Source organism: Giraffa tippelskirchi, chromosome 1 (genome assembly GCF_054371585.1).
Source record: "Giraffa tippelskirchi isolate mGirTip1 chromosome 1, T2T-mGirTip1v1.2.pri, whole genome shotgun sequence".
Classification (NCBI taxonomy): domain Eukaryota; kingdom Metazoa; phylum Chordata; class Mammalia; order Artiodactyla; family Giraffidae; genus Giraffa; species Giraffa tippelskirchi.
Window position 1 is genome coordinate 187,628,361 of NC_137275.1, and position 23,736 is coordinate 187,652,096.

Sequence of the window (23,736 nt, forward strand, 5' to 3'; positions counted from 1 at the left end):
TCAGTCAGTCTCTCCCATCAGGAAGCTTCCATAAGCCTCTTATCCATCAGAGGGCAGAAAGAATGAAAACCACAGTCACAGAAAACTAACCAAACTGATCACATTGACCACAGCCTTGTTTAGCTCAATGAAACTATGAGCCATGTCATGTAGGGCCACCCAAGACGGACAGGTCATGGCAGAGAGTTCTGACAAAACATGGTCCACTGGAGAAGGAAATGGCTAACCATTTCAGTATTCTTGCTTTGAGAACTCCATGAACAGTATGAATAAGCAAAAAGGTATGACACTTAAAGATGAACTCCCCAGGTTAGTAGGTGCCCAATATGCTACTGAAGAAGAGTGGAGAAATAACTCCAGAAAGAATGAAGAGACGGAGCCAAAGCAAAAACAACACCCAGTAGTAGATGGGACTGGTGATGGAAGTAAAGTCCGATGCTGTAAAGAGCAATATTGCATAGGAACCTGGAATGTTAGGACCATGAATCAAGGCAAATTGGAAGTGATCAAACAGGAGAAGGCAAGAGTGAACATAGACATTTTAGGCATCAGTGAACTAAAATGGACTGGAATGTGTGAATTTAACCCAGATGACCATTATATCTACTACTGTGGGCAGAAATCCCTTAGAAGAAATGGAGTAGCCATCACAGTCAACAAAAGAGTCCGAAATGCAGTACTTGGATGCAATCTCAAAAATGACAGAATGATCTCTGTTCGTTTCCAAGGCAAACCATTCAATATCATGGTAATCCAAGTCTATGCCCCAACCAGTAATGCTGAAGAAGCTGAAGTTAAACGGTTCTTTGAAGACCTCCAAGACCTAGAACTAACACCCCAAAAAGATGTCCTCTTCATTATAGGGGACTGGAATGCGAAAGTAAGAAGTCAAGAGCTACCTGGAGTAACAGGCAAATTTGGCCTTGGAGTACAAAATGAAGCAGGGCAAAGGCTAATAGAGTTCTGCCAAGAGAATACACTGGTCGTAGCAAACACCCTCTTCCAACAACACAAAAGAAGACTCTACACATGGACATTATTAGATGGTCAATACCAAAATCAGATTGATTATATTCTTTGCAGCCAAAGATGGAGAAGCTCTATACAGTCAGCAAAAACAAGACTGGGAGCTGACTGTGGCTCAGATCATGAACTCTTTATTGCCATATTCAGACTTAAACTGAAGAAAGTAAGGAAAACCACTAGACTATTCAGGTATGACCTAAATCAAATCCTTTACGATTATACAGTGGAAGTGAGAAATAGATTCAAGGGATTATATCTGATAGACAGAGTGCCTGAAGAACTATGGATGGAGGTTCATGCCACTGTACAGGAGGCAGGGATCAAGACCATCCCCAAGAAAAAGAACCTGGTTACCAAGCAGATATTTATGGTTTACATACCGGGTTTTATTTTCATGACCACAGGCTTTCGGTTTTTATCCCTCATTTGCCTGATATCCAACAGATCGTGAGGATTGCCATTGTGCCGTGGCCAGCAATAGACAAATATCCGAGACCCACTGCTCCCACAGTCCACCACGATGCCATAGTTCACGTTGGGGTTATTGGTGTCTGTAGCTTCAATGTCAGTAACTCGTGCCAAGTACCTTGTTTAGAGAAACAAACATACTTTTACTGAGACAGAGACTATCCATAATGCAATACACAAATACCAAGTCAGTGATCTCTAAGCTATGTGGCACTGCCACCAGAACATTTTTACAACTGTCGAATGATCAAAAAAATCAAAAGAAAACAAAAAAGTGATCATGGTAAAAGTAACCTAAACCAGATACACCCTCATCATTGTTTAAAATAAGTTCATATGAGCTCTGAAAAGCAAAACTCTATTTCCCAACTACCAACAGTAACTGAAAAATTAGCTTTAAATGATATCACAGGAGAAGCTTATGCTCAAATCCTCTTATAGTGTGATTTGGTGGTTAATAATTAAACAGTTTCAAACAGTTTAATTTTTCACGCCATGCTGTACTGGGTACAAAATCCGCTTCCTCCAGTCACATGCTCCTTAAATTCCAACCTAATCCCCAAAGTCTTGAAGTCATAGGATGAAGGTACGGCATACCATCTAGAAAAGACTTTTTTTTTTTCTCCTACCTTTGAAACTTCTTGTCTTTGGAGAGCCGTCCATACTTATTTCGGATTATGACAACCGAAAAGTATAAAAGTGAGACAGCAGCAGCCAGAAGGCTGATGACGATAATTTGGCGTAAGTTGGTGTTCAGAATTCGGGGACACCCCACTGGAGAGATGCTGAAATGCCAGGAAGCAGGAAAAAGACAGGAGATGCCGATCCTGAAATGCCAAAAGATAGGTTTAGCTAAAGCAGTTTGCTCCACAGAGGCCTCTCCTCACCTCCACTGATCCAAATACAAGACCTTCAGCAGGAGCTGCCCCTATGTTCCTGCTGGAAGGCCTTCTGTAGACCAGCCTCTTCCACATTGCTACTGTGCTATGTAAAATAGAAAAAATTATAAAATCAGATGAATGAGAATTAGGCCCTGATGATTATGACTTCTCTGGGTTCCCTCCCTTTCTGGGGAGTATTAGGTAGTTTTTATTTTTACCCTGACTCATTCCAAAAATAGAATTAGAGATAGTTTATAAGCATTAAGTTCAATAAAGTAAATAAGAGCACAAAAAAGCATGTAATAAGGAAAGCCTGCAAAGGTGGTTGAGCATGCTAGTGGCCAAAACTTTGCCCGTTACAGTGGAAACACAAGCAGTCCAGGCGGAAGCAGATTCTCTAACACTGAATTCCAAGGCCAATCTCTCCCTGGTGACTGCACGAGAAGATGGGAAATAAAACAGTATCTTTAACAACATCCCTGCAACGGTCAACAAATACGTTTTGTGTACCCTGTGTTTTTAGAATTACTCCTAAGACATTTCTCCAAATAAACTTTCTTCTTAGTTTATGTCAGGAACAGGCCTTAAAATTTCTTTTTGCTGCCTTTGGAATAAATTCTATTGTTTTACAGTTAATTGACACTCTTCCCTTTAAAGAGTGTTTCATGGACTAAAATATCTCACAGAAGGGGGAGGTAGCCTGCTAGCCGAGTGGAATTTTCTATTTGTAGTTTCTGGTTACCATATGGGTTCCTGGGCCACTCCGTGGAGTTTATCACCCCTTCCCATACCTCTGAGGCTTACAGACCTCTCTCCTGTGCTTAATTCAGCTCCTCCCAGATCCCAGCATGCGTGCCCTTTATGATAACTTACACTAACCCCTGTGGAATCCACCTGGCATGACCACTTTCCTTCTGTGACAGGCACCCACTGGGGCCCTGGAAGAACAAAGGTGTTCAACAGAAGCGCAACACAACTGAACACGTTTCACTTGAGATTTAGATTTTTCTCCGCATGGAGACCTGTTTCTGTGGCACTGAAATCTCGGGTTTTACAGTGCCAGTGATTTGGCACCATCACTCACCTCCCCATGCTGATGGGTCAGAGGTCAGGCAAGGCTCTGGGAATCAGTCCTCACACACCATCACCGCAGTCCTCCTGGTGTTAGAGCCCTCTTATTCTAGGAAGTGGGAAAAATCACAAAGATGGCACACTCCAAGTAAACGTCTACGTTACTTATCAAAGGGGTGCTTAACTTATTATTTTGTTTTATTTTTTAAATTATGAAAGTATGATAACACATTTACAGGAGACTTGGAAAACACAGAATAAAGTTACATACAGTTCCACTATATATTACAATTATTAAAAAATAAATTGTAGATATACGAAAAGTAGATAAATTTTCAGTTGGAGTTTCAACATCAAACTCCCAAAAATTAATAGAATGAATATATAGAAAAGTAGAAGGAAACAGGAGACCTGAAAAGCTCCATGGACCAATTCAACATAATTAAGATTCATATAGTTTTTGCACAACAGTAGGATACAAATTCTGTTCATGTTCTCAAAAGGGTGTTTAAATCCAAGCATAAGTAAACTGGTCCATGATCCCAGCATTGGAGCTCTTAGCAGGGTTTATTCCAAGCAACACACTTCTAAGTTAATTTCATGCTGTCAGAGATACAGGCCTAAACCAATAGAGATAATAACAGTCTGGCACTAGTTAATGTTTTCTACCCAAAAGCGAGTCAGTGACCCCAAAATACAGGTCACCAAACAGTCTAAACTACTTAATAGTGCTGCGTGTTAAGGGAGATGAGGGGTGGGAGTAGGAGGTGGGCAGAATGACTAACTGAATGGGAACCTGAACTATCCATGCATCTGGTTAATCTAGTAGATCCCTCTTTCATGCACAAAGTCCCAGGTAAGGCACCACGCTCCTACTGAGTTCTGTCACCTTCACAGTGGCTGCCACTCCTCCACCCAAGACCTCACATCACAGACAGAACACACGTCTAAGCAAGGGCTTCCTTCCGACTTGCTGGATCCAAACGACAAGAGACGGTGGGTCTCTTTCTTGGTCTTGTGGCCCTGCTTCACTGCTCCCAGGCTCTCGGGACAGCTGTCTCCCCTAGTCTGCTTCTTAGCTCTTGATCAATTCCTTCTTAGGACTCTCCACGTCTCGGTGCCTCTGCACATCCCGTCTGTTCTGTTCCCCCTAGGTTTTCTGTCTTGGCTCCAATCTCTCCTAACCCTCATCTCTGTTACTGGTCAACTTCACTTATTGCTTCAATGACCTGATAGCTGAGAACTAACTTTCTCCACCCCAAGCTTCTTCTCTAAGTCACAGATACGTATCTTCCAGCACCTAATGATAACCCCATCTGAACATCGTGCGGACCTGTGAGAAACACTTCTGAAACTGAACCCTTCCACTGTGTCCCCATTCTGCTCCTCCCATGTTCCTCCTTGCTATCTCAATCCCCTAAACACTCAAAGCAGAAAACTAAGCAGCTGGGCCTGACCCCTCCCTCTCCTTCATCCTCCAGAGCCAATTTCTTACGAAGTCCTTCCATTTCTTTCTTTTTTATGTAGGCAAGGAACACGACTTTATTTGGAAAGCCGGCTGACCAAGACGATGGCAGACTAACGTCTCAGAGTCTTCGAGTCCTTCCATTTCTTTAACCTCAGTTTTTCTAAAGTCTGTCCCTTTTCTTGTCACTTTTGCCTGAGGTCTCTTTCTTATCTCTTATTTTTACCTGGCCTATCGGGACAGCAGCCTAATTAGTCTGTCTCCCACCTGCAGTCTCAACCCAGCAGCTACCCAATCCCTTGCTAACAGCTTCAGGCAGATTCTTCATCCAAAACTGACAACCACCGTCCCTGCTCAGGTCCAGGAGCCTGGTAATCTTGTGCTGGAAATCCTCCAACGGCTCCCCTCCCACATAAATAAAGGCCAAAGGCTGTACCCTGACTCCTGGTCCGATGGGATCCCCCACCTGCCACTGCTCTGATCTCTCTGTTCCTCTCCCTTTCTCACTCCAACCCAGCCACACTGGCGTCCTCACTGTCTTTCATCCATGCCAGGTGCTGTCTGGTCGCAGGGTCTCTGAAGGTGCTGCTCCTTCTGCTTATAAATAATCCACATGGCTTTTTTTTTTTTTCACTCCCTTCAGACTTTTACTCGATGGCACGTTCTCAAGGAGGCTTGCCCTGACCACCCAATCTATGACTGCAAGCTCTCCATCCAGCTCCCAACCCTGAGTTATTTTTTCTCTTCAGCGTTTATGTATTTACTAACTTCTTATACAGTGCCAGTCCCTGTTCAAATGCTTTACTAATACTGATCTATTTCTCCTATCAATCATGAAGGTAGGTACTATTTGCATAATATTTTATAGATGAAGCAGAGAGGCTAAGTAATGTACCTGAGGTCACATTGCTAATAAAAGTGATTATAAATAAAAGAGCTGAGATTTAAGCATGTGAATCCATACACCTATCCACATAGTCTTCTAACAAACTGGGTGTGTGTGTGTGTGTTTGCATTTCTCTTGCCCATGTGTTTCCTCCTCTAGAATGCAGCCCCACAAGGGGCCAGATTTAGGTCTGCTTGGCTGGTGGCTGCATTCCCAGCATGGCAACCCCTAGGAAAGAGTCTGGCAAGAAGTCAAGCTGCAGAGTTCTGGGATTCAAAAAGGTTATGAACTTACACATAATATTCCCAAAACAAGCAGGAATTATGATAACCTCTCAACTTTTCTCTCTCACTCAGGAAAATGTCCTGTCTTTAGGATGGTAAAAGAGGTCCCACTTGATCTAGCCTTATGCTGTTCCATACAGCAGCCACCGCCATGTGTGGGTGAAGTAATTAAAATTAAAAATTCAATTTCTCCAGGCTCCAGATATAGAAAACAAACTCAGTAGTTACCAGTGGGGAGGGAAAAGGAGGGAGAGGCAAGAGAAGGGTAGGGAATTAAGAGGTACAAACTACTATGTATAAAACAGACAAGCTACAAGGATATATTGTCCAGCACAGGGAATATAGCCAATATTTTATAATTACTATAAATGGAACATAATCTTTAAGAATTGTGAATCACTGTGTTGCACACCTGAAACTTACATAATATTGTACATCAACTCTATTTCAATTTAAGAGTTATATACTGGGTAAATAACAACTGTTGTAGGTAACAATCTTTATGTGTATAGATGCTTTTTTAATGAATGAAATAAAATCTATTTAAAAGGGAGGGAAGCAGTTCAGTCTGTCAGCTGCACGAGCCACATGTCAAGTGCTGCAGAGCCACACGGAGCCTCTGCATCAGAAGGCTTGATCTGGCCCTATCTATCTTTCTAGTCTTATCCCCTGACAGACTAGCCAGACCTGTACCCTGTACTCCAGCCGTACTCAACACGAGCCAAAGGTCACTGGAGTGCTCCCATCCCTCTACATTTGTAGGATGCTCTCTGGCTCTGGTCCGTCTGTTGGTGCTCCTATGTGCTCCTCATGCTGCTGGTTCAGCATGATCCCTCTGGGAGGACCTCCCTAGTCCTCACGTCCTCAGAGTACTGGCTCTGTACAGTAGTCGGCTACAATGCTACGCTTATGCTTCACTTTCTTGTTACGTGGTAAGCCCCTCAATGGCAGGAACAGCCTCTTATCCCTCTGTTTCCCCAGTGACCAGTGCCTGTCACACAAGTGACGAGCAACTATTGCTTGTTTCACGGGTCACTGGGTGTCCATATTGTACCATGTACCCTAAACTTAGGACAAACAGTATTTGTGATTTAAGAATCCACATAAAAAGGGAAAAAAATGCCAACATAAATATGTTTTATGTGTTTTTATATCTACTTTTAGCATTTGAATAAGGTGAGACTACTACAGCATACCTTTTATTAGAATACCAATGGCTCAAAGATTTAAATATCAAATAATCCACAAAAATGTAAGATGAAAATGTAGTATTTATCTAATTCAGGAATAGGTTAAGACTTTTCTTCAAGTGACATCAATGTCTCAAACTATAAATAAAAGACATCTACTCATGAGTTTAAGACTTCTGAGAGTTAAAAACAAGCCCTTCTCAAACACAAAGCTTGGGGAAATTACTTGCAACGTACATGACACAAAGTAAATATCCCTTACATATAAAAAAGTTCTTATAAATAAAAAAGAGAAACACTGGAACAGAAAAATGAGCAAGGACAATTGGAGATGAACAGAGTAAGAAATCTGAATGGTTGACAGAATCTAACTTCACTGGTATTTCGAGAAATATAAATAAAAACAAGGTTTTATCACTATCAGTTGGCAACGATTAAAGTCTGATGATACTGTGCTAACTAGTGGGAGGGGAAAAGGTTGTGAGAACTCCTGGAGAGAATCTAAATATGTACTCACCTTCTGGGGGAGTACAGGTAACACATGTGAAAATTTTAAACATGTTTACCCTCTGCTCTATCCATCATAGCAATTTGTCTTCAGGAAATAATTAGATAAATTCACTAAAACACATATAAAGATGTTCATCACAGTATTATTTAGAATAGCAAAACACTGTTACTAAGTGCCAAAAGTGCCTTTTGGGGGTGGGTTACACTGAACATGGTCCATGTATGCAAGGGACTACGATGTGACTATTAAACGTGCTGACACAGAGAGGGAAGGAGAAAAGAGAGGACATTTCAAAGGAGAAATGCACTGTAAGGATGCACCACAGCAAATATAGGAAATGTTATTTAATCTGGTGTTTGTCTTAGGACTCTTTTTTTCTTCAAATATATGATGACCATGAGGATAAATAGATATTTTTGTAAGTTACAAAATTTGTGTAAAGACAGAGAGAAAATAGGACAGCTTGTAAGTTGCTGAAGTAATTATAATTACGTTTATTTAGGACAAAAGCATGGCTGAGTATTACCCAGGAGACAACAACATGGTAATGTGATCTTCAAATGTAAACTGCAGTTGCATTTGCAGCTAAGAATCTTGGCACCAGAGTTTAGGAAGGCAAACTCAGTAATATTACATAAAACTGCCATGTTTTTAAAAGGCCTAAGCTGTGTGAGACCTATCACCAAAGAGATGCATTAACTCGTATGATTTCAGCTGATGGGGCCCCCCTCAGCTGAACGTTTTTTAACAGAATGAGGTACACTAGGTCCTGAGTCAAAGTCTTTGTCAGTCAGTCTCTCTCTGACAGTCCTAAGGGAAAGAGTGAAAACAATACCAGTTAACTGCAAAGTGAAATGGCTCAGACGGTGAAAAATGCAGGATGCCGTGATATAGATATTAGCAAATACTGAAATCACAGGCAAACAAAATTGCAGACAAATGAGACCCCGGAAGAGCTAGACCTCTGAATAAAATGCTAAGATGACACCAGAGTGCTGCAAAAAGGAACGATATGAGTAGCCAAGGATTACAAAAGGGCTTGGAAAAATCAAAAGATCATCAACAGGCAGAATTCTGTAAGGAATGACGTGTTGGTGAGAGTGAGAGGCCGAAGTGAAGGATGCTGTGCGGCACTCAGTTGTGGGAAAAATACATCAAAACAACTTGATCTGTTCATTAAGAAGAATGTATGGTAACAAGCGTTGGCAAGAATGTAGAAAAAGAGGAACTGTGAGCATTGTTGGTGGAATGTAAATTGGTGCAGCCACTAAGGAAAACAGTATGGAGGTTCCTCAAAAAATACTGGAACTACCACATGATCCAGCAATCCCATTTCTCGGTATTTTTCCGTAGAGAAAAATAACACTAATTTGAAGAGATATATGCACACCTATGTTCATAGCTGGATTATCAGCAATAGCCAAGATATGGAAGCAATCAAAGTGCCCAACAACAGATGGATAAAACACCTATGGTGTATGTATGTACGTACAGTGAAATATTACTTGGCCACAAAAAAGAATGAAATCTTGTCATTTGTGACAACATGGATGGACACGGAGGGCATTCAACTTATATGTGAAATCTAAAACACAAATGAATAAACATAACAAAATACAGAGACAAACATACAAAGAGAAAACTGGTAGTTGCCAGAGGGGTAGGAAATGGCAGGAGGAGAGAAATAGGTGAGGAAGATTAAGAGGTAAAAATTCCAGTTATGAAATAAATGAGTCACAGGGATGAAATTTACATATGCAATACAGTCAATAATATTGTAACAAATTCATATGGTGACAGAGGGTAACTAGACTTATGTTTTTTATACATTTTTTGTAATGTACAGGGTTATCGAATGTACATGTACAGGATTCCCTATGCTATGCACCTGGAACTAACATAGTGTTGTAGGGCAATTATACTCCAATTTTTTTTTAAATAAGGGGGGGAAGAATGTACATAGTTGCATTTATGATCTATATTTTCTTCATATTTATTTTACATTTTTTATTTTATTTTTCAATAGCAAGTCCTAACCAAACCTCTTCCTTACCTCTCACCATTCACTTGCAAACTTCTGGTCCCCATTTTAAATGATCTCTTTTCTGGTCACACTTTTCCCTGTATCACCTCTGTAACTTCCTGGATCTGCAACTCTGACTTCCTTCAAGTTTCAGTTTCACATCTGAGGCTTTCCCTATTATTGCAAATTCATATAGTCTAAGTTTGGGCTTACAAACCTTTGACACAAACTAATACCCCTTTCCAAATTCCCCAGGTGTAAGAGGAGTATCACCATGAATTGGGGTTACCTGGTTCTCAACTTTGATTCCCAACTATCTGTATGTTGTAAGTTTTTGTTGGTCATCAGGTCCTGCCAAGTCTTCCTCAAATAGTCCACACATCTAAAATGACCACAGCAGACACCGCTAGCTCAAGACAGATCTCTACGTGGAACACCTTTCTTTGGAAACACTTCCTTGTAAAACACTACCTTCACAGCATGACCAGCTCAAGACCCTCCCAGAGCTTACGGGTCAACAACTTCCCTCTGTGGCATCCCTGAGACCTTTCATCCATCAGTCTCACCTTTTTAAAAAAAAAAACAAAAAACATTTTTATATTGGCATATAACCGATTAACAATGTTGTGTTAGTTTCAGGTGTAAAACAAAGTAATTCATTTATACATATACATTATCTATTCTTTTTTCAAATTCTTTTCCCAACTAGGGTGGTACAGAATATTGAGCAGAGTTCCCTCATCTTATTTCACCAACCTCTTCTCTGCTCGCTCCAGATAACATCTCTCTACTCTAGTGATGCGGGTCGCTCCTCTCCCACACAAGCTGTTCTCATTCTTGCCTTGGGCCTTAACTTAAGTCACTTCCTACTAACTCATATGTCCTGCTCACAATATTACACTTTTCTCAAAGCACAGGTCAATATTTTTCTTTGCCAAGATTTGACTTGTAATACTTCTGTTTTCCCACACTCAATCTTCTCTGTATTTGTGTGTAGTCCATTTTAAATAAACACGCTGAATAAAAATGTAGAGAATATAAATACCTAGATCAACTTTCATTTGTTCTTTCCAGGCTATATACACAAGGGTTGAGATCATGTAGTCCTATGAGGCTTGGAAGAGTGTAAACCATAGATTTAAAATGCAACAAGTACAAGTGATAAATCAATATTAAGGTGGACAACGAAATCAACAAACTACTTAGACATATTAATGCTCCATTTTATAATTCTGCTAATGTGTCAAACAGAATGAACAGACCTGACACCAAGATATGATAACATTAAATGTAAGATAACACAAAGAATATGATTCTCTGCGGCCTCTCCAAGCCTAGAAAATTATTTTCATTACACAAAACAGAACACACTAAAGACTTCAATATGACATTAAACTAGGGATTTGAGTCTCTCATTTAGAGTTCTTTAATAACCTAGTGTATCTTCTAGCATGGAAGTTCCTAAATTGTAAGGCATCTCTTTACTTTCCTACTAGTGACAAATGTTCTCTGAAAACGCTTCACACTGGTGTTCCTCTAACTGGGGTCTGAGGAGCCCTGCGGGTTCTGAGACAAACTCCAGAAAATGAGGCGAACTGTCCCTTTTAAAGGTGTTCATGCATTACTCAAGTTTGAGAAACATAGGTCTTACCATCACTTTGTCGCCCAATTAGCTCTATTTTCTCAATGGAGCTGTTTAGATTTAGATTTTAGAGAAATCTAAAGCATGAATCCTGGTAAAAGCAGAGCAAAGCAAAAACGATGCTGACTTGTAAATGCCATGACCAGGTGGCAGGTCAGACTCGCAGGGTCCTGAGTGCAGCATCCTTCTCCCCAGCCAGGTCCCTCCCCAGTGCGGGCCAGACCCGCGCCCACTACGTGTAGGAGGGGAAATCAGCGCGGTCACTGGAGCGGGCGCAACAGCACGACTGCCAGCTTTCTCCCGCCAGGGGCTGGGGGGACAGCACCTGCAGCCCAGGGTCACGGGCGCTGACGGCGGGCGCCCGGAGGCAGCCGCGCGGCCGGGGCGGTGGGGAGCCACTGGCGCGGGGAAGGCCCCCGGGGCAGAGCGGCAGGTCCGCGGCCTCGCCGCACCGTGGGGCCCCGCTTCAACCGTCCCCACTTCGGCCGCCCACCCCCCCGCCCTCATCCGCGCCAGAAAGGCCGCCTCACCTGATCGGCTACGTCCGACTCGGCGGCCGGGGCTCCCGGGAATGGGGACTTACGGGTGGAGCGCATCACGATCACCGCGGCGAGGTGGCGCCGGCAACGCCGACACGACTTCCCCGGGGTGGGGGGGATAGCTTCCCAGGAGCTCCGCTCCTTTACGGTAGCGGGCCCGCCACTCCTCCGCCACCCGCGTCAAGTCACCGGGAGCGCCGGGAGCGCGCACGCCGAGGGGCGGGGCTTGCGTCTGGGGGCGGGGCCTGTACGCGGTGACTGGCATCCGCGGAAGCACGCGGAGTCCGCTGAGAGCACAGAATGTCAAAAGTGAAAGTGGCAACACGAAAAGTAACTCGTAGGGTGGCTTGGATACCGCAGATCGTAGCCCTTCGGTTTTCAGCAAGCATCAGTGTGCTGATGACACATTCATCTTTCCTTTGTGCTCTTTATTATTATGGACAACAGCACTTGAAAACTTAACTGGGCACTTTCGCTCAGCTCTTGACATTTTATTTTACAATTTTGCCAGTAACTATCTCTGTTTTACAGGCGGAGAAACGAAGCACAAACTCATTCAGTGACTCTCTTAATTAAGGTCCACGTAATTAGTAAGAACCAAGATTTCTTTGTTGCCAAAAGTTTCATATACCAGAGCGTATTCTAGGTTAAACAGAGCGCCCCCAACACACGTAATGGTTTTGAGAAGAAATAGTGAAGTGAACAACACGAGTTCCTGACATTGACCCCAAGACCTGGTACTTAGCTCAAGGACACACTTTCTGGCTTTCTAGCTTGAGCCCCACCCGCGCAACCCCCACCCCCCACCCCCCACAAAACAATGCCTCGAAGTCACAAAGCTGCAGACAACCTTGAGAATCGTGGCTTTTTATCCTTTCGTCTTCTTAAAAAAAAAAAGTGATTTTCCTGCTGCCCAGAGATAGGAAGCGACCAGGCAGCCTAGCCACTTTAATTTGTTATTATTGTTATTGTTCAGTCTCTCAGTCGCATCTGACTCTTTGTGACCCCATGGACTGCAGCACCCCAGGCTTCCCTGTTCTTCACCATCTCCTGCAACTTGCTCAAAATCAAGCCCATTGAGTCGGTGATGTCATGCACCGACCTCATCCTCTGTCATCCCCTTCTCCTGCCTTCAATCTTTCCCAGCATCAGGGCATTTTCTAATGAGTTGGCTCTTTGTATCAGGTGGCCAAAGTACTGGAGCTTCAGCCACTTTAAAATATTTTTTTTTAAATGAGAGTCCTAGAAAGATCTACTCATCGGGTTAAGTAAAACAAGCTTAGACAAAACTAGTAGCTACACATTTTAAGCAGAATCCATGGTCCAGCACCTGCTTAGGTTAAATCTCCTTGTGGTAACATTTCATCGCTGGATTCGGATACTGTTGATGGAAGAAGGCTAGTAGTGACCAAGGAGGCTTCTGCTTTAGAAGTAATACTATCTTTTAATTGTTACTCTATACTAGAATCATAAAGCCACAGAATGTTCCAACAAAGGGGCCATAGTTACAGTCTAGATGAAGCCTCCTCCTTTTACTGTTAAGGAACCTGGAACCCAGAGAGACTGAATGTCCCACCCAAATGCCCTGAGGCAGAGGGGGAAACACAGTGGTTCTGACTCCTACTTCAGTGCCCTTTCGTGGCAATCGGTTGTTATTTTAAAAAATGACCAGTTTGGACAGATTACACATTAGAAACCTCTGTGACTTCTACCTAAGATTTGCTTTGAGAAGCTGAGGTAGTTGGCTATGAACATGCTGTGATTTTAGGGCCAGGCTCACTCAAAATTATGTGCTTTTCAAAGTCCTTATGATTTGAGATACTGGTTCTTATTACAGTAGTCTCTCTCTTAAGAAGGCCTCTACTAAAATGCCAGACTAGTATTATCACATCGTTAATACTTATTGATGAGACTTCCCTGGTGGTTCAGTGGTTGGACTTCTAATGCAGTGGACTCGGGTTTGATCCCTGGTCAGGGAACTAAGATTTCATGTGCTGGGGGACAGCGAAGACCTCATGCCACAATTAGAGAGAAGCTCATGTGCCACAACAAAGATTCTATAGGCTGCAACTAAAACCCAACACAGCCAAATAAGTAAATAAAATCAATATTTTAAAAATATTTCTTGATAATTCACATACAACAATAATCTGATAAGAGCTAGGAAGGAAAAGTGTAAAGGATGAAAACATAGAACATGGTACACTAGCTTCCTAGAACTATCATAACAAGTTACCCCAACCTGGGTGGCTTAAAACGATAGAAATATATTCTTTCACAATTTTGGAGGCTCACAGTCTGAAGTCAAGGTGTTCGCAGGGCCATGCTCTCTGTGAAGAGAATAGGAGATGATTCGTCCTTGCACTTTCTTAGCTTCTGGTTGTTGCTGACAGTCTTCAGCATTTCTCGGTTTGTAGACACATCACTCCAATCTCGTTGTCACATGAAGTTATTCTGTGTGTCTCTCCAAATTCCCCTCTTCTTAAAAGGACAGCAGTCATATTGGGTTTAGCCCCTCTCTCCCCTCCCCACCAACCAATTCAATATAGTCTCTTCATTTGTTTTCTTCTTAAGTCTTTATTGGATTTGTTACCACATTGTTTCTGTTTTACCTTTTGGTTTTTTGGCCACAAAGCAATGTGGGATCTTAGCTCCCTGACCAGGAATGGAACCTGCACCCCCTGCATTAGAAGGCAAAGTCTTGACCCCTGTACCACGAGGGAAGTCCCTATAATCTCTTCTTAACATGATTATATCTGCAAAGATCCTATTTTCAAATAAGGTCATGTTCATAAGTTCCGGGTTGACACGAACTTTTGGGGGACACTATTCAACACGAGAGGACCAGCCCTCTGGGACGGTCATCTGGGACGGTTTCTTTGAGGAAATGATGTTTGAGGTCACAGCCTCAATATGATAAGAGGGATGAAGTCTGGGCCTATATGAAGTAGTAGTGCTTCAGGTAGTGGATACAGCAAAGAAGCTCTGAAGGAAGGAGAAACGCAATTGTCAGGTGAGCCATGGACTTATTCTCGCTGATTAACAGGAGGAAAAAAAAACTAAGAGGAGACAACTCTTATTGAGCACTTGATGCCTGCCACAGTTCTCAGGGCATTAGAAAACGTTTCAGAGACTTCCCTGGTAGTCCAGGGGTTAAGAATCCACGTTGCAATGCAGAGGGCTTGGGTTCCATCCTTGGTAGGGCACTAAGATCTCACATGCTGTGAGGCACAGCCAAAAAAAGATTTAAGGAAAAAAAAATGAGTGACTAAAAAAAAAACTGCAAATAGAATGGAAATGAAAATACAATACATTAAAATTCATGGAATACAGCTAAAGCAGTACTCACCGAGATATTTATAGCTTTAAATGCTTATTTTAGTAAAGGGAAAAAGTTTGAAATCAATTATCTAAGTTTCATCTCAAGAATTTAGTATAAGAAAAGAAAATTAAAACCACAGCAAGTAGAAGAAAGGAAGAAGTTTTTAAAAATAGGTTAAACAAAATTAGCAAAGCCACAATTTGGTTCTTTGGAAATATTAACAAACTCCTAGTGAGACTAATCAGGAAAAAAAAACACAAATAATCAAAATGGAGAATAGAAGAACGTCCTTACAGATTCTACAAAAAATTTTTTTAACAATAAGAAAAACATTATGAACAACTTCATGCTGTTAATTTCAATAATTTAGATGGCATGGGAAAACATAGAAAAACACAATTTCTCAAAATTGACATGAGAAAAAAATCATCTGAATAGCCTTGTATCTTTTATGGTTCCCAGATGGTTTCACTAGTAAATTTTGTCAACTATTTTAGAAAGAAATCTTACAAATCTTATATAAACTTTTTCAAAAAATTTAAAGAAGGGAATACTTCTTAATTCACAATATAGGATCAGAGTAATCCTCACTCCAAGATTAAAAAAGAACAAAATTACATGAACATCAACATCCTTTTTTCTAACAAAATATTGGCAGCTCAAGCCCAGCAATATTTTTAAAAAGTAAGATAGCTTAACCAAATGAGATTTTTTTCCCCAGAAGTGCAAGGCTGGTTTAACATTTTAAAACAATCCCTGTTATTGACTACATAAACACAATAAGATAAATAATTCATATGAGTCATGTGATCTCAATCAATGTAGAATAAAACCTTTGACAGAGTTTCACAGTCATTCATATTTTAAACAAAAAACTTTAATCAACTATGAAGGGAATGATTTTCCTCAATTTGATACTCCATCTACAAAAGAACCACAGGTTACATGGTCACAAAGTCAAAGTACCTCATCACATGGTTGTATTTTGTATTTTGAAAGGATGAAGTGAAAGTATGAAAAGCGATGTGATGTCCGGATTGCAGAAACCATTTAGCAACCATGAGGCAACATTGATGCAGCTAAGAAGCCAAAACTACAAATGAGGAACTAGAAAGAGAGAGTTGCCTAGGTGCATCACTAAATCACTAAATCACTAAACTAATACCAGCCACTAGATGTACCTCTGACTCCTTGTTATGAGAGGATGATAAAATCTTTTTTGTTTACATTACTTCTGGCTAGATACTTCATTACTTTCCATTAGGTCTTTAAAAATATTTGTTGACTGGTTGATTAAAAACTGGAAGGGACCACAAGAAATCATATTTCCTAGCTATCTTTAGTCAGTTTAGGTTTCATGTACATTCTATAGATCAGACAGCTAAGATCTCAGAGGCAACAAGACATATTCAAGTTCCTAAAACTAGAAAGGAGACAGGATGATTGAATATGAAGAGTACTAAACTGGGAGGTAGAAACCTGGATCCCAGTCCCTGCTATCCTACTAAATAAACACATAAGCTTAGAAAAATTTAGTTTACTTCCTTGGTCTTCACCATCCATATGTAACTAAACAAAGTGAGTGGAGAGGTGGCTAGGTTGATCTCTAAGATCTGAAATCCATGGTTTCGAAGAGGCAGAAGAGAAGACCAGAAACAAAGTCTTCCCTTCATCTTTCCTCTTTCTCCCTCCTCCACCTCCTCTTCCTCCTTCTTATGAAATCTAACATCAGATAGAAGAACTCTTTGCTTTTTAAATTGAACTCCAGGGATTTCCCTGGCAGCCCAGTGGTTAAGGCTCTGGGCCGTCAATGCAGGGAGCAGAGTTCGATCCCTGGTCCAAGAACTAAGATCCCGCGTGCTGGCCAAAAAATTAAAATTAAAACAAATAGAACTCCAGATTTTTTAAAAAACTGTGCATGTAGGAATCTTGATGAATGGATTAGGGCCAGTGAAAGCTGAGGCAGGAGGCAGATGGGCCCCCCCAGGGTAAAGCAATTAGAGATTCATTCTCTATTGATTGAAACTCTAAGAATAGCAGGGCAATTACGGGAGGTGACTGGGCCCTGCTCAGGAAACATATTTCTCATTCCAGAAGTCAGGAGACCTCCCCTACCACACATGCGCAGAAAGGCTCCTTGGAGGCCAAAGGGGAGTCATGTCAAGGGATGTTGTACTCAGATGCCTTTTTAGTAAAATTCAATTTGGCTAAGAGATGCAGGAGCACACATAGGAAGATCCTGAGATATACCAAATATGGACTGTGAACCAGGCAATCATAATGATTGGCCAAAGGAAACCTAGAAGAAACACCCCATAAAAGTAATTTAAACCACCATGAGGCTTCGACTCAGAGACTCTCCCTCTGAGTCCGCCAATGTGTCTATCCACACATTCCTAATAAATACTTTACTTGCTTCACTACTTTCTGTCTTTGTGAAAATCCTTTTCTGTAAAACCAAAGGTTCAGGGCCCTTGTCACTGACCACTGGTCTAGTGGCTAGGATCTAGTGCTTTCACCGCCGCGACCCAGACGCAAACTCTGGCTGGGAACCCAAGCCCTGCTCCAAGCCATTCCAGGCTGAGACCACTGGAGATCAAAAACCTTCAGTATTTAGAACCCAAACAGGATTTCCTTTTAGTTATCTTTCTGAAAAAATACTCCAACATGGCCATAGCTTGACATTTTATTGGCTTTGCTCGCCAAACGTTTTAACCCATCATTCCAGGGAGCCTGGGCTTCCCCAGTGGCTCAGCAGTAAAGAATCTGCCTGCAATGCAGGAGACACAGCTTCGGTTCCTGGGTGGGGAAGATCCCCTGGAGGAGGGCATGGAAACCCACTCCAGTATTCTTGCCTGGAGAATCCCATGGACAGAGCAGCCTGGCAGCCTACAGGCCACACAGTCATAAAGAGTTGGATATAACTGAAGCGACTAAGCGACCACACATGCCAGGGAGCCTAAATTGGCAAACTGGCCCTCTTGGTAGTCTGTGGGTGTTGGGAGGAAGTTAATTGTGAGGCACTGGTTATCATAGAAACAAAAGAATTAAATGGCCCTTGAAAACAATGAGTGCTATTGTTACCAAAATGTGGGGTCTGGCTGCTCAGCGCTCAAAAGCCAGTGAACATGCCAGGTTGGTGGAAAGAAAAGTTTGCTTTATTTCAGATGCTGGCAACTGCGGGGGAGGTCAGACATCTGTCCAAAGGCCAACTCCACGCCCTGACACACACACACCAACAAACAGGGGATAAGAAATTTTATAAACAGAGAGAGGGGGCTACATGCAGAAACGGTACAGTCAGCTCTGACAGTCATCTTGAAATTGGTCATGTGGTGGTCTGACAAGCATCATCTTGATTGTTTTAGCTACAGTTAATCTTCAGTTCCAGCGTTGCTTTGTTTCCATTTCCTTGAGGCCATTTCTCAGAATTGTGGCAGCTTATGTCATGGCTATAGTCTGGTCATCATGAAGTTAACTTCTTACACCTGGTAGGATTTCAGTATCTGTAAGACAGCTCATAGGATATGCTCAGAATATTATCTATGGCCCTTGAAAAGGAACTAAAGGTGCTTGACTATATTTAATGTGTATACTATTACTATTTGGTCTCCTTTGACTGCTTTCCTTTGTTTCTGCATTTTATCCTTTCTCTGATTAAACTTATTCTTTGAGTAAAGTTTTCCACAGACAAAAGGCAGACAGAGGACATGGGGGCAAGTACTGTAGTGTCCTGCTCTGTTTCACTATTGCCCTCCCCCGGTCCTCTTTGCCTTTCAATACACTCATGCATAGACTTGTTTTTGAGCAACTTGGCTAATAACCCTACATATTTATACAGCATTTGTCTTCAAGAAGATCATAGCACTTTACAGACATGACCTCATTTATGAGCCCAGCATTCCTCAGACAGGGAATGGGCCAGGAGAAGTCTTATTTTATAGAGTTTTGTTGTGGAGAGAAAGCACTTGAGATTCAGAAAGAGAAAGGGATTTGGTCAAAGCGGTGTCAAAATTCAGGGTTTCCTTCAACCTTTTCTCATCGCAGCATATGGATCATTAAACAAACACACACACAGCATATGGATCATTAAACAAACACACACACTGCCTTGCCAAGGCAGGAGATATAAGAGATGTGGGTTTGCTCCCTAGGTTGGGAAGATACCCTGAAGGAGGGCATGGCAACACATTCTAGTATTCTTGCCTAGAAAATCTCATGGGCAGAAGAACCTGGTGGGCTAGAGTCCATAGGATCACAAAGGATCAGACACGACTGAAGATACCTAGCATGTATGCCTATCTCTCATTCGGTCCAATTGGGTCAGGACCCTGGCCTTGTTAAGCAGAGTAATTTCATCCCCTGACCATTATGACTGGCATATCAATCAAGCTGTTCTGATCAGATATAAGCTACATTCTTTTTTTAAAATGTATTTATTTATTTGGCTGTGCCAGGTCTTAGCTGCAGCATGCAGAGTCTTCCATCTTCATTGCAGCATGTGGGATCTTTAGTTGTGACATGCAAACTCCTAGTTGTGGCATGTGGGATCCAGTTCCCCGACCAGGGTTCTAACCCAGGTCCCCTGCACTGGGAGTGTAGTCTTAGCCATTGGACCACCAGAAGTCCGAAAGCTACATTCTTCAGTATCAGATTCATCTGCAAAAAAAGATGGTATTTTGATTTTTGTGCAGATTTTGTTTCATTTCTCAAACCATTTAGACTTAGGCAGGAAGCACCAGGTTATTTATTGAATTCCTTGAATCTCAACGTTTCTGTGTTCCTTCCTCACGCCAGCTACCATATCATTCTCCTTCTCAGTATCCTTTGTTAATTCCTCTTGCCCTCTAGGTCAGAGTTGAAATTCCTAGCAAATCAACTCTGGGAATCAGTAGGCTGATTAGATTTTTATCGACAGATTGACCTCATACCCACATCCTCAGCATGACACCCCAAGGCCATGATTAAATCCCTTCCAGTAACACTTCTTCATATATTCCTTGTGTTCTAACATGCTTATATACTTGTCTTCTCCTAGACTGCTTCTTATTTTCATGTCTCTGTGTCCTTACACACATTTCCAATGGCTGGAATACTTCCCTCTTTCTTGACTGCCTGGAAAAAACATTCCTACTCATCCTTTAATTTGTACCTTGCAATTGTGTGTGGTCGTTTGGTTCCTAACCTCCCCTGGTAAGAAAGTCTCTCTCCTTTATGGCTCAGCACCATCATTTGGTATAACCACTGTTGGTCTTTGATGCCATCTTATTCCTCTGTGTATTCCTGTGCCTTGTGTTCAGTCGTGTTCAACTCTTTGCAACCCCATGGACTGTAACCTGCCAGGCTCCTCTGTCTATGGGATTTTCCAGGCAAGAATACTGGCGTGAGTTGCCATTTCCTTCTCTAGGGAATCTTCCTCACCCAGGGATCGAACCTGCCTCTCGTGTGTCTCCTGCACTGCAGGCAGATTCCTTATCTGCTGAGCTATCGGGGAAGCCCTCTGTGTATTCCTAGCCTGGAGCAAACATGAATTCAATTAAGAAAACACATGCTATCTGTCCACACCTATTCCTCCTATCCCAGCAGAGCTGAAAATGTTGAAGCTACCTTGCCTTCCACAGAAAGAAATATTGGGTTGGTCTAAAATTTCATTTGAGTTTTTCCATACCATCTTACAGAAAAACTCATGTGAAATTTTGGGCCAACCCAGTAGATTTCATTCCCCTTCTACTGTGATGGACTTCTGCCCTAGCTCCAAATTCATCTCTGTTTGAAATCCATGGTCTGCTTTTTTAGCATAGCTTCTCAGTAATGTCTACTAGAACTGAATTGAAGAGTTCATCTTGTTCAAGTCAAGCTGAGTTTCATCTGCCAGAATCTCTGGAATTCATATTCTGTTATCCAATTTTCTTGTTGTTCATCTTAGTTTTTTTTTCTTTAACTTTCCTTCCCAACACCTCCCTAAGGAGTGTGTTTTTTAGTTATTTTAGTTAGTTATTTTAGTTATTTATTGTTTGAGTGCTTGCCACATGGCTTGTGAGATCTAGCTTTGCGACCAGGGATCCAACTGTGGCCCCCTGCAGTGGAAGTGTGGAGTCCTAGTCACTGCACCACCACGGAATGCCCTGTCCTTCTTAGCTTTGAATAATACTTATGTGCATAGACACATCTTATCCCTCTTATCCTCTCCTGTTAGATTGTGATTTCTTTGAAGACAGAGACTGTGTCTTCTACATCATCCCCTCTGGAGTGCTTAGTATTGGGTGAGGCACATAGGAGGTGCTCAAAACATGTTTTCTAAGTGATTAGTGAGTGAATGAATGACATGACTTTTCTTCTTGAGTAAAGAGAAACACTGATGGAGATAAACAGATTTTGGCAAGAGAGGTCTCTCCCCTGTTTACCACCCTTCCAGTTCCCTGAAGAGAAGGGACAGAAAAGGGAGAGAAAGCAGTGGGTGATCCAGAGATGAGCTGTCTCTGTCTTTACAATATGCTGACTCCACTTGCCTTGTGAGCCTAACAGGAAATTTGGGAGTGTTTCTGGACTTGGATGGTGAATTTTTCGCTCATGTGATGCAGGTTGAACCCTATATTTACATTTCCTCCTCATTTCAGTTGGAATTGGACATAAGGAGTCAAATGTGTGTTTTCTGCCCGACATCCTTCTCTGGGATGCCTTCTCTGACCCCCGTTTGTTAGGCTGGCAAGAAAGTTCATTAAGATTTTCCATCACATCTTAAAGAAAAACTAAAATGAACTTTTTGGCCCACCCAATGCAGTGGCAAGCTGTACCCCTTGGACCTCACACCCTCTACGTGTATCCCTTACTTTCCTTTTTCTCTGTTGAACATATCATCATCTGACATACTACAGATTTTCTTATTTTGTTAGTTTACTCTTCATCTCCTCATATCAGTCAGGAGGCAGAAAGCATTTAGGTTATTGAAACAGGAAGAATGTAACATAAAGAGCTGGTGACTATTAGAAGGTGGCTTATTACTAAAAGAGGTAAAAGATGAGGTTTCACGAAGGGGTGCAGAAGAAACAGATGAGAAAAGCAGCTAGTACCTCTGGGCCAGGGTGGGGAGTAGACAGGAAGGAACTGAAGACCCAGGAGGACAGCACCCACCCCGCTTTCTGCTCTTATCCCCAGGCTGTGGTTCAGGCCTCTTTCAGGACTGTGTGACTACCCCAGACTGGCTACATAATACACAGTGTGTGCGTGCTAAGTTACTTTAGTCATGTTCGACTCTTCGTGACCCTATTGACTGTTGTCTGCCAGTTTCCCCTGTCCATGGGATTCTCCAGGCAAAAATAGTGGCGTGGGGTGCTGTGCCCTCCTCCAGGGGATCTTCCTGACCCAGGGATCGAACCCACACCTCTTCTGTCTCCTGCCCTTGGCAGGCGGGGTTCTTTACCACCAGTGCTGCCTGGGAAGCCCTCACATAATACACAGACTCAGTGCAAAACAAAAATGCAAGGCTCCTTGTTCCACAGTTATTAAGCATTTCAAGATAGTGGCAGCAGAACGTGACATCAGTCAATGCAGGGCTTGTCTGAGTGTTAGGTCCCATGGCTGATGGTGTAATTGTGTAGCTCTCTGGTGACTGCAGGCTTGAGCAGCCTGCTGGCAGCAAAGAAATTTGGCAGAGGGGGCAGGCTGGCCAGGATCTGTGGAAGCTGCTGTTAAGGGTGTGGACTGGCCTGGGCATCTCTGCTGTGCTGCTAGAGTGGGGACTGTGGTGGTTTTTTAAAATTTATTTTTGTTTGCACTAGGTTTTCTTTGCTGCACATCGACTTTCTCTACTTGGAGGTGCGCAGGCTTCTCTTGATTGTGGAGGCTTCTCTTGATAAGGAGCACAGGCTCTAGGCGCTCAGACTCAGTAGCTGTGGCACGTGAGCTTAGTTGCTCAGTGACAAGTGGAATCTTCCCAGACCAGAGACTGACCTCGTGTCTCCTGCATTGGCAGGCAGATTCTTATCCACTGTGCCACCAGGGAAGTCTGGGAGAGTGTGATTTAAGGAAAGAGCCAGGCCTTGACAGTTTACCAAACTTCAGGATTCTAGAAACTGTAGCTTCATACCCTTTGCCATTTTGTGGTCGCAAAGATATATTTCCAAGTTAGAACATTTTCTATTCACTCATATGTTATCTGGATTTACAATCTTGAACAGCTCTAAACAATGCACATAATCGTACCAACCCAGTCTTATAGATGTCTGTGGCAGTTCTGAAGGGGAGTGAAGGGAAGATCCAGCCCAACAGAAAGGGTGACACAAGATAGGATCACAGATGGGAAAAGAAGAGTTAATGTGAGGAGGGGAAGCAAAGACTTTTTTTTATTGTGGCAAAATAAACACAATATAAAATTTACCAACTTGACCATCTTATTTATTTTATTTTTACAGTCTATGGGGTCAGACAT

General features: G+C 42.2%; 1 protein-coding gene across 13 annotated transcripts in view; it reads right to left on the bottom strand.

Annotated features, from left to right (window-relative positions):
• ENTPD4 (ectonucleoside triphosphate diphosphohydrolase 4) overlaps positions 1-13,392 on the bottom strand; it is a 38,809-nt gene extending 25,417 nt beyond the window's left edge. For 5 of the 13 annotated variants that reach the window (XR_014060833.1, XR_014060830.1, XM_081515324.1 and 2 more), the window contains exons 1-4: positions 11,978-12,185; positions 3,460-3,555; positions 2,124-2,321; positions 1,407-1,612 (exon numbers count right to left, since the gene is read on the bottom strand). Coding sequence is in view for 8 of the 13 variants with exons in the window: in XM_081515324.1 (XP_081371450.1) it covers positions 1,407-1,612; positions 2,124-2,321; positions 3,460-3,467 (412 nt within the window). In the remaining 5 variants the exon portion in view is untranslated. Of the gene's footprint in view, positions 1-1,406; positions 1,613-2,123; positions 2,322-3,459; positions 3,556-9,835; positions 9,980-10,094; positions 10,372-11,456; positions 11,927-11,977; positions 12,186-13,316 lie in introns of those variants that run through there. The other 8 variants (XR_014060834.1, XR_014060831.1, XM_081515367.1 and 5 more) reach the window with 5 other exon arrangements.
• Positions 13,393-23,736: the final 10,344 nt, after the last annotated feature.